Consider the following 16,930-nt stretch of genomic DNA (forward strand, 5'->3'; position numbering starts at 1 on the left):
ATGTGTACTTTCCAAAAATGTATGGGTTTGGGGGGTAAACATATATTTCTGTGTTTTTACCCCACAAAAATGCAGACAATGTGCTGATTTTTCATTAGCTGACGTTACCCACAGGACAATTTGTATGTGCTAACTTCATTTTGGGGCCTCTAAATGCCATATACTTTGGTAAACCTATGCACAGTGGGCACCAAACTGTTTGGAGGACCCCTGGCAATCACAATTTGGGTGCTTTTTTGTGATACGTAATGATACATGGGTGATATGATGCTGGATAGTTGAAGCATTGAGGCAATTTTCAGATATTTCACCAAAACCGACAACTTTGGGAAAGCCTTGCGACTCAGTAGTTTGGAGCAATAAGGCATGGGTACCCATTTTAGATTCTGTAGAATGTGTACTTTCCAAAAATGTATGGGTTTGGGGGGTAAACATATATTTCTGTGTTTTTACCCCACAAAAAATGCAGTTAATGTGTTGATCTTTCATTAGCTGAAGTTACCCACAGGACTATTTGTATGCACTAACTTCATTTTGAGGCCTCTAAATGCCAGATACTTTGGTAAACCTATGAACAATGGCCACCAAACTGTTCGGAGGAACCCTGGCAATCATATTTAGGGTGCTTTTTCTTGGTGCATAACGATACATGGGTGATATGGTGCTGAGAAGTTGAAGCTTTGAGGCAATTTTCAGATATTTCACCAAAACCGACAATTGTGGGAAAGCCTTGCGACTCAGTAGTTTGGAGCAGAAAGGCATGGGTACCCATTTTAGATTCGGTAGAATGTGTACTTTCCAAAACTATATGGGTTTTGGGGGGCAAACATATATTTCTGTGTTTTTACCCCGCAAAAATGCAGTCAATGTGTTGATTTTTCATTAGCTGAAGTTACCCACAGAACTGTTTGTATGCGCTAACTTCATTTTGGGGCCTCTAAATGCCAGATACTTTGGTAAACTTATGAACAATGGCCACCAAAATGTTCAGAGGAACCCTGGCAATCATATTTAGGGTGCTTTTTCTTAGTACGTAATGATACATGGGTGATATGGTGCTGGGAAGTTGAAGCTTTGAGGCAATTTTCAGATATTTCACCAAAACCGACAACTTTGGGAAAGCCTTGCGACTCAGTAGTTTGGAGCAGAAAGGCATGGGGACCCATTTTAGATTCGGTAGAATGTGTACTTTCCAAAAATATATGGGTTTTGGGGGTAAACATATATTTCTGTGTTTTTACCCCACAAAAATGCAGTCAATGTGTTGATTTTTCATTAGCTGAAGTTACCCACGGGACTGTTTGTATGCGCTAACTTCATTTTGGGGCCTCTAAATGCCAGATACTTTGGTAAACCTATGAACAATGGCCACCAAACTGTTTGGAGGAACCCTGGCAATCATATTTAGGGTGCTTTTTCTTGGTGCGTAACGATACATGGGTGATATGGTGCTGAGAAGTTGAAGCTTGAGGCAATTTTCAGATATTTCACCAAAACCGACAATTGTGGGAAAGCCTTGCGACTCAGTAGTTTGGAGCAGAAAGGCATGGGTACCCATTTTAGATTCGGTAGAATGTGTACTTTCCAAAAATATATGGGCTTTGGGGGTAAACATATATTTCTGTGTTTTTACCCCACAAAAATGCAGTCAATGTGTTGATTTTTCATTAGCTGAAGTTACCCACGGGACTGTTTGTATGCGCTAACTTCATTTTGGGGCCTCTAAATGCCAGATACTTTGGTAAACCTATGAACAATGGCCACCAAACTGTTTGGAGGAACCCTGGCAATCATATTTAGGGTGCTTTTTCTTGGTGCGTAACGATACATGGGTGATATGGTGCTGAGAAGTTGAAGTTTTGAGGCAATTTTCAGATATTTCACCAAAACCGACAATTGTGGGAAAGCCTTGCGACTCAGTAGTTTGGAGCAGAAAGGCATGGGTACCCATTTTAGATTCGGTAGAATGTGTACTTTCCAAAAATATATGGGTTTTGGGGGTAAACATATATTTCTGTGTTTTTACCCCACAAAAATGCAGTCAATGTGTTGATTTTTCATTAGCTGAAGTTACCCACGGGACTGTTTGTATGCGCTAACTTCATTTTGGGGCCTCTAAATGCCAGATACTTTGGTAAACCTATGAACAATGGCCACCAAACTGTTTGGAGGAACCCTGGCAATCATATTTAGGGTGCTTTTTCTTGGTGTGTAACGATACATGGGTGATATGGTGCTGAGAAGTTGAAGGTTTGAGGCAATTTTCACATATTTCACCAAAACTGACAATTGTGGGAAAGCCTTGCGACTCAGTAGTTTGGAGCAGAAAGGCATGGGTACCCATTTTAGATTCAGTAGAATGTGTACTTTCCAAAAATATATGGGTTTTGGGGGTAAACATATATTTCTGTGTTTTTACCCCACAAAAATGCAGTCAATGTGTTTGATTTTTCATTAGCTGAAGTTACCCACGGGACTGTTTGTATGCGCTAACTTCATTTTGGGGCCTCTAAATGCCAGATACTTTGGTAAACCTATGAACAATGGCCACCAAAATGTTCAGAGGAACCCTGGCAATCATATTTAGGGTGCTTTTTCTTAGTACATAATGATACATGGGTGATATGGTGCTGGGAAGTTGAAGGTTTGAGGCAATTTTCACATATTTCACCAAAACCGACAATTTTGGGAAAGCCTTGCGACTCAGTAGTTTGGAGCAGAAAGGCATGGGTACCCATTTTAGATTCTGTAGAATGTGTACTTTCCAAAAATATATGGGTTTGGGGGGTAAACATATATTTCTGTGTTTTTACCCCACAAAAAATGCAGTCAATGTGTTGATTTCTCAGTAGCTGAAGTAAAGTCCTGATCAATTTGGATGTGCTAACTTCATATTGGTGTCTCTAAATGCCAGATACTTTGGTAAACCTATGCATAATGGGTGTCAAACTGTTCAGTGGACCCCTGGCAATCATATTTCAGGTGCTTTTTCTTGGTACCTAATATAGTTTGGGATATGCGGAGCAGCAAAATAAAACCTTTGCAATGATTTTTCAGAATTTTGAATTTTTTTTTGAAAAACCGCTATGTTCAGACAAGCTTTTATGTTTGGTAGTTGGGATTAGAGAGACATAGTTACCCATTTTGTAATCGGCAGAATGTGTACTTTTCAAAAATGTATGGTTTTCTGGGGTAAACCTACGGTTTCAGGAGTTTTTGCCTTGGAATCTAAAGCATGCCGTTTTCTGCCTTAGTGCTTTCAAAATTCGGCAATATACTGCCGGGAGTTTTTGAGGTACAGAAGTCCTAAATCTCCCTAAAACTATACATATCTGGTATTGGCACGTTCGAGAGACATAAGGCTTTCCAAATCAGTTGGATTTTCATCCGTAAAATGAAATATTTTTCTGGTATAAATTGATATACGATGAAAAATGGTAATTTTTCATTTTTTTTTGGTATTTAGCACTATAAATTTTTTTGCACAGGTGGAAATACATGAAAACTCAGGCAGATTTAGAAAGCTCAGTTTCTACCGAAAAAAACAATGTATAGTTTTCCTAGGTAAACTATAGGTTTCCCCTCAGAAAATGCCCCTAAAGTGAGAGAGCACAAAATGTTTCAAAAACGGCTGGCATTTCGCGTAACCAAAATGTGAAATTCTGCTGGCACTTAAAGGGTTAAATGATAAAGATTTATAAATGATTGTGGTTGTATTCTTTCAGCAATGTTTCTAATCTGTTATGTTCTTTATGTACTCAAAGATATCGTCTGTATGGTCAGTGGAAGAATGAGACATACAACAACCACCCGTTGCTAGTCAAAGTTAAGGCGCAAACAATTGACAGAGCCAAATACATAATGAAGTAAGTAACACAGTTGTGCACTTTCTTTGCATTCATCAGTTTTGAATATAGTAGATAAATTCTATCTTATTATTTCAGACTCTTCAACTTTTGAGGAAAAAAGTGTATTAATGTTCAGCTCATGATCCTGATTTTTACACATTAAATCATACATGTTCAAAATTACTAAAAAGGTAACAAATGGACTTGTGTCAAAATTAATGAAAGTGATGTGTGGAATTTCCTTCATTTTGTTCCATTTACCCATACAGGCCAAATGTTAGGCACCCAAGTGATTGTATCTACCTGAACCCCAGGCCAGTGCTCCTATCAGCAGAAAACTGCACCGGTCTGGGGGTTTTTCCAGGGAGCATTATGGATTGATCCTCTTCCTGCTTCTTCTTTCTTCAAATTTCCAGGGGCAGACGCATGCGCATTAGAAAGAAATGGCCAGCTTTTTCATTAAAGTTAGGCTTTTCGCTCTCAAGTGCATGCGCAGCCGAAAGAAGAAGATGGAAGACGATCGCTCAGGTGATCCTCTATATGGGTTAAAAGGCCCCCTGCTATGTGTCTATAATGCCGGCTAATGTACTTGTAAAGTGTAATCATGTCCCCTCGCAATCGCCTTTTTTCCAGAGAAGACAACCCCAACCATGGCAGTCTACCCATCTTCCATCGTCCATCTAACCAGTTTAGTTGCACGTCTCTGCACTCTCTCCAGCTCATTTATATCCCTCTTAAGGACTGGAGTCCAAAACTGCACTGCATACTCCAGACGAGGCCTTACCTGGAATCTATAAAGGGGCAAAATTATGTTTTCATCCCTTGAGTTTGTGCCCTTTGGCAGAGAGATATTCTTATGCTAGATCAGTGATCCCCAACCAGTGGCTCGTGAGCAACATGTTGCTCACCAACCCCTTGGATGTTGCTCCCAGTGGCTTCAAAGCAGGTAGTTGAAATTCTAGCATGGAGGCGAGTCTTGGGTACATAAAAATCAGGTGTACTGCCAGCCCCTCCTGTATTCTGTCAGTCCACACAGGGACTATAAAATAGCCAATCACAGCCCTTTGGCATCCCCAGGAACTAATTGTATGCTTGTGTTGCTCCCCAACTCTTTTTACATTTGAATGTGGCTCATGGGTAAAAAGGTTGGGGACCCCTGTGCTAGATGTTGAAATATGGTCTGACTCCCTCAAACTGGTCCCTGATCTAGCCCTCCATCATAGATCGATATACACATATAATATTTCAAAATAGAGTGTATCTGACCCCCTATCTCCTGTCAAAAATCTATAACTATGTATTTGACCAATGTCCCAGATGAAGGGAGGAAATAGACACTATGTTTCATGTCTTTTCGGCCTGTTGGGCAATTCAGAGATTTTGGGTCGAGATGTTACAGTTCCTCAATGAGAAGCTTGCACTTCCAAATATCCGTTCTCCAGAACTGTGTATACTAGGACTAACCGGTGATCTACAACTTCGGCCCTACTCCAGAATATGTTACCTGACAAAAACTGGTAAATGATTCCCTTTCAAGTCAGAAACTGGACTACCTAGCAAGGGGCTGTCCAGAGAAATTCTATGCTATTTGTGGTACCTGGATAGAACTGCAAAATGTCTGATTGTATAACATCCCTTTCTCTGACTATGAACTCTCCAATGTGGTGCCTTTGCCTCACTTTGTTTTCTTTTCTTCTTTCTCTTTATTATTTCAATTCTTTGTAAAGAAAATCATTCTAAATAAAAACCTTAAAAAAGGTAGTCTCTGCCTGGCTTGGGTTAGTGCCTGTTTAAGTGGTTTTAGATCAGTTTTAAAAGACAAAAACGTTATGACTTGGTGAATGCCTACTTTAAACACTGTGCTGAATTCTTCTCCTTTATAGTAAAGTCACATTAAGTTTTTGGTTTAGTGTTGCCCTTATTAAAGTAGTGCCAATAAACTGACAGCAATGACATAGTGGAAGCTATCTTAAAGGTATTAAACTATGTAAAAAGGAACATGCCTTTTGGGCATTTTAACTTCTTTGGGACCCTAACCTTGTTAGATGCTGCTGTTAGTGAATGGAATTTGAAAGAATATTAAAGTGGACCCGTCACCCAGACATAAAAATCTGTATAATAAAAGTCCTTTTTAAATTAAATATGAAATCCAATTTCTTTTTTTTATTACAGCATTCATAGCTGTTGTAAACTCATTTAAAAATATCAGCTGTCAATCAAATATTGTCTGCCCCTCCTCTATGCCAGTGGCATAGAGGCGGGGCAGACAATTACTTTCACTTTCCATTCAGCACTTCCTACATGTCACTGCTCTCCCTGCATTCCCCCAGCTCTCTTAACGATTTAATTGTGTAACCAGGGCATGGGGATGGACATTGGGTCCCTGTCCCCTGGTGCACAAACAAGATTCTGAGATGATACAAGACTTGTCTTAATAACAATGTCCACAAAATGGCTCCTTCCTGGTTGTTATAATTATGAATTCCCAGACTGATGGAAACAATATTCAAATAATGTATACAGTGTAATTAAAGTTCATTTTGCTTGACTAACATAATAAAATAGGATTTGGAATAATTTGGTTTGGGCGACGGGTCCCCTTTAATACAAAATGGCAACGTTACACTGTTTTGTCATACTTTTAAACTGGGAAACCTGGGTGTGTTTAGTACTGGTTTTTATTCTGTTTTTAACCCGCTTTGGTATAATATTGTTTTATTTATATTTCTCTGTGCCATTATTGCTACTGCAGAACTGGCCCTGTTTTCATTGTGAGTCAGAGCCAGCCATCAGAATGGCACCTGTAATCGAAGCGCCATAGTGCTTCCCACAGCTTAAGGCTGTGGCATTCGCTGAATGTAAAGGCTGTTGAGTTTTTATTCAGAGTTCAGTGGAATATTCAAGCCTCTGTTATTATTTGGTCCCTATAAAAGATGGGCAAGATTTTGGTCCCAAGACCAGTTGTATAATTGTAGCTGCTACATATATATATATATATATATATATATATATATATATATATATATATATATATATATATATATATATATATATATATATATATATATATATATATATATATATATATATATATATATATATATATATATATACACACACAGTTCAAGGTGGTGATGTGTGATGTGTATTTGGTTTGCTTAATGATTAAATTATTTTTAGTATACTTGAGTTCATGAAAAAAACAAAACCAACAAATCTCGTGTGACTTTTTATTCTATTTATAGAAAATCTTGTGTAAATTTTTATTCTTTTATTCTATCTTATTAAAGAAAAAAATGCTACAAAATATTCCTGCGCAAGTTTTTTTCGAGGGAAAAAAGTTGCATGCCAGTGATAATCTCATTGTTCCTTTCATTTTCAATGAGGCTAAACATCTTGAATGTTTTAATAAACTGGGAAAATAAATTAAGTTGTTAGAGAACATAACCATTGACTTCTATACAGCCTCGCCAGCTTTTACTTGCCGTGGTTTTTCTTGGTTCTTTCCATGAATAAATCTGACTATTTGAGGTTTTTGCTCAATTTTTCCGCATCCACGTTTTTTTTCTCAAATTGAGAATAAAAACACCAACTCGATTTTATATAAATCAGCCCCTTAATGTATGCTTATCCAAATTACAGAAGGATATTTTATTCAGAAATATCCAAAGGAAGGTCCAAAGCATTCTGTATAACAGGTCCTATAGCTGTATACATCTTAATACAGTGATGCATTCTTCATGCACCAATGGAAGTTGCTGGGACTGTGTTCCACATAAGGTATTGTAAAGTCTCAGCTAAAATCACCCAGACTTAATACAAAATAATTGCTGGGTCTGTAATAAAATTTGTCTGGGAGATTATCTACTGCAAGTCTTTGGGGGAAAAAAAGAAAAATGGCTGTAAATGAGAAATCATTGCAGGGTTAGCAGCTCTTCCCATTTGTGAGAATTGTTTTAAATGCGCCTGTGTTAGACATTGCTGATATATGGCTGAACGCCGCAGTGCTGTTATGATCACTGAGGCAGAGATGATCCCCTTATATAAGAGTTATAGACTTGAGGCTGCACAAGCAAAATTCTTTAACGGGCTGCACTAAAAAATGTAATGGTTTCTCGCTCAGACTGGTATAAAGCAATTATTTTCTGTATTCATGAGATCTTTAGTTCCTTCATTAAGCTTCAGTCTCATTAGGAACAGTCGTTAGTAGTTCCAGAAGAACGCTAGTTTTGCAGCTATTCTACATTTGACTAATAGCGAAAATCATTTTATTGCCTGAAACTGTTAAATGACAGCTTTTGATAATGTGATACTGTTAGTCTCTTAGCTATGATGTATGCATTTTATCGTGTGATATATATATATATATATATATATATATATGTATGTGTGTGTGTGTGTATATATATATATATATATATATATATACACACACACACACACACACATACATACATATGTATGTGTATATATATATATAGATATATATATATAGATATAGATATATATATATATCTTTCTACAGCTAAGCACATGGCTTTTATTGTGTGCTAACATTTGGGTGTTTGTCGCATCCTTTTGTGTTTCATAGGCAATTCACCTTATTTATAGGCGATTAAAACTTTTAACAGCCCTTTTTACTGGTAGGACTCTACATTAATTTTTTTTTTCCCTCTCTTCCATTCCAGGCGTCTAACAAAAGAAAACGTCAAGCCATCAGGAAGACAAATAGGAAAACTAAGCCATAGCAATCCAACCATTCTGTTCGACTATGTAGGTTATTTCTGTAAACAGAACATTGCATACATAAGATTCTTTGCTGCTTTCTCATGTTTGTGTTATGTCTGTGTTTTCAGGTTCTGTTATCTTAGAGCACACTAACTATATTAGAATAAACCAAAAATATGCTAGATGTAAAATTGTCCAAAGTCTCTTGAATTCCTCTTTTGATCCGACCCGGAAAAAAGACTTATTCTCCTCGAGCACAATGTTCATCCAAAAGACTAAAAACTGTAAGGGTCAGTGCTAAAAAGCTAGGGAAAATAAGAAATAAAAACCCTAGTTTTTTATGAATCAAAGCAAGCTAGTTTATATTTACATACTTTGCATACATCTATGTTAATTGGGAAAATAGTGGTTTCTGGCAATACTGTATTTAAATGCTCTTTAGTAAATCTTAATCATTGTACTATAAGTTAACGAGAACCCCTTTATCTGTAAAACTCCCGGTCCATTGTATATATATCTGACTCTCTATTCCACAGAATTCGTTTTTTGCCTCAAAATGATTGAAAAAGTCACTTTTAATCCTATTTGTCTTTTTTTTCAGATTCTTTCTCAGATTCAAAAGTATGACAACCTTATCACACCCGTTGTTGATTCGCTGAAATACCTAACGTCACTAAATTATGATGTTTTAGCTTGTATCCTTTTTGGGTGAATGAAAGTTTTTTTTCTTGTTTATTTCAAGATTTCAGTAACATAATTATAAATAGGGATGTACACATCCACACTCAGATACAGTCGGTGTAAGGTCACATCTGCCTATTTGAGGTCATACCCAATTCCACCCACAGTGATACTACAAAGGGATAACTTGTTGTTTTCATCCTCTGCCCCCACCAATACCACTTACTTTTTACCCCAGTGTAGATTGCATTCTCCCTTGGTGAAGAAAGGTGTAGCTGCCTACAGTGCCACTCCTCCACTACTGTTGAATTATTTCTTCCAGCATCCTCTAGTAGGTGAATGGTATCTTGCTTTGTTGCTTAGTAAATCTTTAATCATGTGTGCAATGACTTTAACTTTAAATCCAGACTGCATAATAGAAGCTCTTGCTAATCCAGAAAAGGAAAAGATGAAGCATGATGACACCACTATCTCTAGTTGGTTGCAGAGTGAGTGTTTCCCTTATTGTTTTTATTTGTTGCCTGCCATTTAACAGATTTTCTATGTGTATTTATACATATAGACTGCTTTTATTCATATACAGTATGTTCATATAATATTGCATCACCAATATTTTCTCTGTAGGTCTGGCTAGCTTTTGCGGAGCAATTTTTCGGAAATATTCTATAGAACTAGGCGGCCTTCTGCAGTATGTGGCTAATCAGTTGAAAGCTGGCAAAAGGTATGTCTATAAAATCAAAATTTATTCATTTGTAAACCTCCTGATCAAAGCTTTTAAAGGACAAGGAAAGGCAAAAAAATAAAATCCCATTTTTACTTTCTTTAGTGAAAAAGAAACTGTTTTTATAAGAAACCTGACTGTATGCCGTGAAATTCTCCCTTCATTTACTGCTGTGGATAGCAATTGTCAGACGGTCCCTAACTACTGGGCAGGGAAACAATCATACTTATGAACAGCATTTACATCCCCTTTACTGTTTTCTCCTCCAGCTGCAGGGACAAATATAATGGGGCCAGTTTTAAACAGATAAACTGGGATTCAATTTGGAGGATACTTTGCTGCAGCCACTGGTTATGGAGAGTTGGAGAAAGTTTGTATTAAAGGACATGTAAACGCTTACCATTTTTTTTTAGGTTGGGCACATATTCCCCACACAAAATGCATCATTGTCTCTGTATTGGGTCAGGTAGTATCTGTATCCCCTCCGTTAGCCTGCACTGTAGTGTTTTCCTGAATGCAAGATGTGCTTCAACCAGGCGGCCATTTTCTATCGGCTATATCATCATTTCAATTTGCATATCCAGCCACGCCTGATGACATTGTTCAGAAGTTTTTTTTGGTAATGTAAGTTTATTAGCAAGTATGTGTAATCCTACTCACTCCTACATGTAATCCCACTCTCTAATATGCATAATTCCACTCACTCATGCATAATCCTGATCACTCATATGTATAATCCCACTCATACTTGTAATCCCACTCATGTGTAGATGTAATGCCACACATTTATATGCATAATCCCACTCATACTCAAAAGTATGCATAATCCCACTCACGCATATGCATAATCCCACTCACTCATGCATAATCCCTCTCATACTCACACATATTCCCTCTCATACTGACAATCCCACTCACTCCTATGCACAATCCCACTCATATCTGTAATCTCACTCATTCATAGATGTATGAGTGGGATTATGCATATGAGTGAGTGGGATTATGCATATGAGTGAGTGGGATTATGCATATGAGTGAGTGGGATTATGCATGAGTGAGCAGGATTATGCATGAGGGAGCGGGATTATGAATGCGTGTGCATATTATATATGAGTGAGTGAGCAGGATTATGCACAAGTGAGATTATGCACGAGTGAGTGGGATTATGCACGAGTGAGTGGGATTATACATTATGTTAATCTTTTAACAACCAGAGTGGCAGTTATCTAACGATTTCAAAGAGACCGTTCACTGATTAAATTTTTATGGGTTGGTTAAAGGACCAGTAACATAAAAAAAAAATGTAAAAAAATTTGTTAGTACACATCAAAAAATAAACACCAACACAAATTATACTTTAAAATCACAAAGCCTTTATTAAGAAATAACTTACAGAAACTGCACTTCCTGTCCTGTACAGAAACGGCGAAAAGACGACCATCGGTCCTGCTGAGCTCGATTTCTCCTCCTGGCTACTCATGGATGCGATACAGTGACTGCCCGGGCCCCCTTCCTCCTCCTATATGATGGATGATGTTGCTGATGAAGAGAAGCGGCAGCCAGCGCAGGGGGGAGAGAAACCCATTCATGAAATTAGCAATGAGCAGCTGTAGGTACAACGGCAGGATCATCTGACCCCTCCTGAGCGGCCCTCCTGAGCGCCCCCCCTAAGCGCATATCGAAGGAAACTGTATGAACTTTACAGCCGCTGCTCCAAGCACAACTCAGTCAGGCTCCGTATGGCTCCAGGGATAGTCCTCGCCGTGACCGAAAACCCCTTTCAGTGCCAAAGACTCCCTTTGCAAATACTCCATTAGACTGCAGACCAAGAATGTTTGCGAGTCTGCGCTGTATCCTGTACCATTAGCGCTACTGACCTGTACCCCCGTTTCTCATCAGTAGCATATCATAGTGTAACTGCTGTGTGTGGCATTAGTCACAGGATACAGCGCAGAATTCTTCTTCCCGGACTTGACCCACTAGAACGATCACCGGAGCCATACGGAGCCTGACTGTGGGAGTTGCGCTTGGAGCAGCGCTGCCACTAGACACCGGCTGTAAAGTTCATACAGTTTCCTTCGATATGCGCTCAGGAGGGGCGCTCAGGAGGGGTCAGATCCTGCCGTTGTACCTACAGCTGCTCATTGCTAATTTCATGAATGGGTTTCTCTCCCCCCTGCGCTGGCTGCCGCTTCTCTTCATCAGCTACATCATCCATCGTATAGGAGGAGGAAGGGGGCCCGGGCAGTCACTGCATCGCATCCATGAGTAGCCAGGAGGAGAAATCGAGCTCAGCAGGATCGATGGTCGCCTTTTCGCCGTTTCTGTACAGGACAGGAAGTGCAGTTTCTGTAAGTTATTTCTTAAAGTGGACCTGTCACCCAGACACAAAAATCTGTATAATAAAAGTCCTTTTCAAATTAAACATGAAATCCAATTTCTATTTTTTATCAAAGCATTCATAGCTGTTGTAAGCTCATTTTAAAATCTCAGCTGTCAATCAAATATTGTCTGCCACTCCTCTATGCCCGTGGCATAGAGGCGGGGCAGACAATTACTTTCACTTTCCATTCAGCACTTCTTAGATGTCACTGCTCTCCCCACATTCCCCTGTTCTCTTTACCATTTAATTGTGTAGCCAGGGCATGGGGATGGACATCGGGTCCCCCATTCTGGTGCACAAACAAGATTCTGAGATGATGCAAGGCTTGTCTTAATAACAGTGTCCACAAAATGGCTCCTGCCTGTTTGCTATAATTTTGAAATCCCAGACTGAAGTAAGCAAGATTCAAATAATTTATATAGTGTAATTAAAATTCATTTTGCTTGACTAATGTGATAAAATAGGATTTTGAATCATTTTTTTGGGTGACGGGTCCCCTTTAATAAAGGCTTTGTGATTTTAAAGTATAATTTGTGTTGGTGTTTATTTTTTGATGTGTACTAACGAATTTTTTTAAATTCTTTTTGATGTTACTGGTCCTTTAACATGTCCTTTAAACAATACAAAAACTATAAAATCCACATTACATTACATGACAACACAGGACCCAGTACAGTCCGTATATTCTGATTATTAATCAGTCTTGCTGTATCGGCTTCTGGCAAATATTATTGGACTTGTGCTCTTTTGATAATTTATGACAATCCCTAAACAGCCCAGACCACACTGAGCATGTGCACAGTCTTGTCTTGCAAAGATGTTTAACAAAGTTACAAGATGACAGCCCCCTGTGGCCAACTTTAAAAGCATAAATCATTTGTTTGATTAGGCTTTGTGGTGCAGTAAGTTCATGCTTAAGGGATACTGTCATGGGAAAAAATGTTTTTTTCAAAATGAATCCGTTAATAGTGCTGCTCCAGCAGAATTCTGCACTGAAATCCATTTCTCAAAAGAGCAAACAGATTTTTTTATATCCAATTTTGAAATCTGACATGGGGCTAGACATTTTGTCAATTTCCCAGCTGCCCCATGTCATGTGACTTGTGCTCTGATAAACTTCAATCACTCATTACTGCTGTACTGCAAGTTGGAGTGATATCACCCCCTCCCTCCCCCCCCCCCAGCAGCCAAATAAAAGAACAATGGGAAGGTAACCAGATAGCAGCTCCCTAACACAAGATAACAGCTGCCTGGTAGATCTAAGAACAACACTCAATAGTAAAACCCATGTCCCACTGAGACACATTCAGTTACATTGAGAAGGAAAAACAGCAGCCTGCCAGAAAGCATTTCTCTCCTGAAGTGCAGGCACAAGTCACATGACATGGGGCAGCTGGGAAATTGACAAAATATCTAGCCCCATGTCAGATTTCAAAATTGAATATAAAAAAATCTGTTTGCTCTTTTGAGAAATGGATTTCACTGCAGAATTCTGCTGGAGCAGCACTATTAACTGATTCATTTTGGAAAAAATGTTTTTTCCCATGACAGTATCCCTTTATGTTTAGTATACAAAATACAGCATTTCTAGCCTGATTGTGTTTTAGACTTTCCTTGTCCTTTAAGTAATAAGCCCTTTTAAGGATCAAATAGAAATACCCTCACGTGATGCATTTTGTTCTAGTTTGTGTGTTTGGGACATATAAATTACCTGGAGCAGTATATATTAAAATGCCAGAGTAATGCAGTAGATCACTCCATTCTTCTTACCCACACATTTTCTTTTCAGCTTTGATTTACTGATTTTGAAAGAGGTAGTACAAAAGATGGCTGGAATCGAAATTACAGAGGAAATTACTATGGAACAACTAGAGGCAATGACTGGTGGTGAGCAGCTTAAAGCTGAGGTGAGAGAATATATTTTTGTGAGGCAGTCCCTGTAAACACAAAAAGATGGTTGTGGTAGATTTCTAGGATAGCATTATTATTCATTTTTTACCATGCATTTACATTGTACTTTCATGAATTATACACATGAAATATTACATGTCAGTGGACTGCTCAGACTCTTCTCAAGATGTCAGAATCATATGTATTTATAAAACAATTCATGTTTTGTAAGGATTTGGTTGCTGTTTAATATGAGACTTATCTATGTCTGGGAAAAGCTATAGTCCATAATTGTTGCTTGGCGAAGCATTTTCACTTTATCAAGATGATGTAGGTAGGTACCAGAAGGCAATATTTGTTACAGTTTTGGGTAGTGTTATTCCAGCAAAGCAATTATTCTGTATTATTTTTGGTCTTAATACATATATGCAGATACATATATATACCTATGCTGTGTGCACCATTATTATTTAAATTTTTTCGGAGCATTTTTAAGAATATAATATATAGCCAACTTGGGTACAGTTTTCTTTTAATAATTCACACAGAAGCTTTGGAAATCATGAGGTTCTTGTGTATTTTTTCAAATACTCAAATGTTGATTGAAAGACAATCATGTTAAAGGGGTGGTTCACCTTCAAACAACTAGTTGTTTTCAGATAGATCACCAGAAATAATGACTTTTTCCAATGACTTTCTATTTTTTATGTGTCACCGTTTTTCTAATATTGAAGTGTAAAGTGTCATTTTTCACCTTTTGAAGCAGCTATGGGAGGGGTTCGCCAACCCTGTAAATTGTTCTAAATGGGTACATTTAGTAGATGCATTTCTTATCTTTGTCCCTGCTGAGCAAATTCTCTGAGTTTCATTACCGGCAACTGATGCAATAGTTGCTAATACTCCAGAGATGCTGCTGAGAAATGTATCAACTAAATGTTGCAAAATTGTAACAGTTTAGAGTCTGCACCTGAATTACTGAGCTGCCAGACTGAAACACCAGAGACAGGGACTTTCAACTTTAAACTTAGATTTTGGAAAAACAGTAACAAATAAATCATGGAAAGTAATTGAAAAAAGTCTTTATTTCTTTGGAACAATCTGAAAACAACTGAATTGAAAAAAGGGCACCTATCACAGCCAAAATCAAACACATATTAACAATCTGGCCAGTACAAACTAAACATGTTTAATCAAACTACATATATAGTTTTTTGAAAAAAACTGTAGGTTTTAAAAAAATCCCTTTGTCAAATGGGTTCTTTCACTGAGGGAGTCCATGCTGAGACTATAACAGAGACTATAACATGCAAATTTCAGGAGCATGCTCAGATTGTAGCACTGCCTTGAGTATTCTACCCAGAATGCCTAGCTTTAGTAAACTCCTCCACTAGAAGTATCACGAGATTTCCCTATCTTGTCCCCTGCTGGTCATGTTATTATGCAAATGAAAGGCACACACTAACTTCCAGAAGGTGGCAGCACTACTGAACAGCAGCTAACACAGAGGTTGAAAATTTGAAAATAGCTTAGAAGGGTTGATAAGCAACCAAGGAATTTCAGCTGAGCTTGTGCGAGATTTCAGAGCTACAGTTGGCTGGGAAGATATAGGTAGGTATAGTGAGCCGATGATTTACGTTATACAAACAATTCTAACTATTTTAAAAATTGGATTTCTTGAACTTTTACATAGTGGGTTTACTTAGTAAATGATTTTAGTTATGATTGTGCCCTTTAAATTTAGCTTTAACAGTTAGTATATAGTTTACAGTGATGCACAGATTTTCTTTTTGTCATTCTTTAAACTTGCCTGTTCTTTAGAACAGCCTGTTGGGACGCATGCTTTCAGTAGAATGGATTATTTAGGTTTAATGATTTCTGTCAAAATGCACCTAATCTCTTCTCCCATTGCTGCTGTGCATTGCTACGTTTTTTTTTTTAAGTATAAATGCGCTTTTTTTTTTTTTCATGCCTCACCACCATTGCAGATTTTCAGTATGTCCTCAGAATAATAAAATCCCTAAAGAGTTACTTGGGATCTTGAATCTCTGTCCTGCAGAGCATTGCCGGGCAATACTGGCTGGGTGCCCCAGGCAACCCAACCAGCCACCTCACGTCACACACTTCCGCCTCCCCTTGCGTGTACGCATCAGCATGCAAAGGAAGACGCACAGAGTTTACATGAGAGTCTCTTGGTGGTGAGGCACACTAAGCATAAAAAATAAAACAATTTCAGGGATGCATAGGGTTATCAACTACAACTACTTTTGAGATTTTTAGTACAAACATTCCATGCTCTTATTTATAGGTAAAAAATCAGGGGAATTCCACTTTTGAATTGTTTATTTGCTTCAATAAGTACTCTACACTTAGGCAGGTCGTGCACACTATGTTAAACCCCTCCTCTTTAAATATGTCAAAGAAAGGCAATCTGTGACTGCCCCCCTAGCACATTGATATAAACAATCATAAAGTGGCATAGGAATTATTACAGAACAAAAATAGAGTCCTAGCATTGAGTGCAGCAGTCTATAACAAATACAGTGTGATGCGCTGAATTGGTAAGATAATGGGGAAACTGTCAGTGAATCAGATAATATCCTATGAATTTTTTTCTGCTTTAATCTCCTTGCTGTACTCTAATGGTCCATGTCCTGTTATAGATCTTCATAATGTGCTAAC

General features: G+C 38.1%; 1 protein-coding gene across 6 annotated transcripts in view; it reads left to right on the plus strand.

Annotated features, from left to right (window-relative positions):
• thoc2.S (THO complex 2 S homeolog) overlaps positions 1-16,930 on the plus strand; it is a 126,609-nt gene that overhangs the window by 68,367 nt on the left and 41,312 nt on the right. For all 6 annotated transcript variants that reach the window (XR_001932942.2, XR_005963930.1, XM_018232941.2 and 3 more), the window contains 6 exons: positions 3,765-3,866; positions 8,537-8,621; positions 9,178-9,271; positions 9,665-9,745; positions 9,882-9,978; positions 14,151-14,268. Coding sequence is in view for 4 of the 6 variants with exons in the window: in XM_018232941.2 (XP_018088430.1) it covers positions 3,765-3,866; positions 8,537-8,621; positions 9,178-9,271; positions 9,665-9,745; positions 9,882-9,978; positions 14,151-14,268 (577 nt within the window). In the remaining 2 variants the exon portion in view is untranslated. The remainder of the gene's footprint in view (positions 1-3,764; positions 3,867-8,536; positions 8,622-9,177; positions 9,272-9,664; positions 9,746-9,881; positions 9,979-14,150; positions 14,269-16,930) is intronic.

This window comes from Xenopus laevis, chromosome 8S (genome assembly GCF_017654675.1).
Source record: "Xenopus laevis strain J_2021 chromosome 8S, Xenopus_laevis_v10.1, whole genome shotgun sequence".
Taxonomy (NCBI): Eukaryota; Metazoa; Chordata; class Amphibia; order Anura; family Pipidae; genus Xenopus; species Xenopus laevis.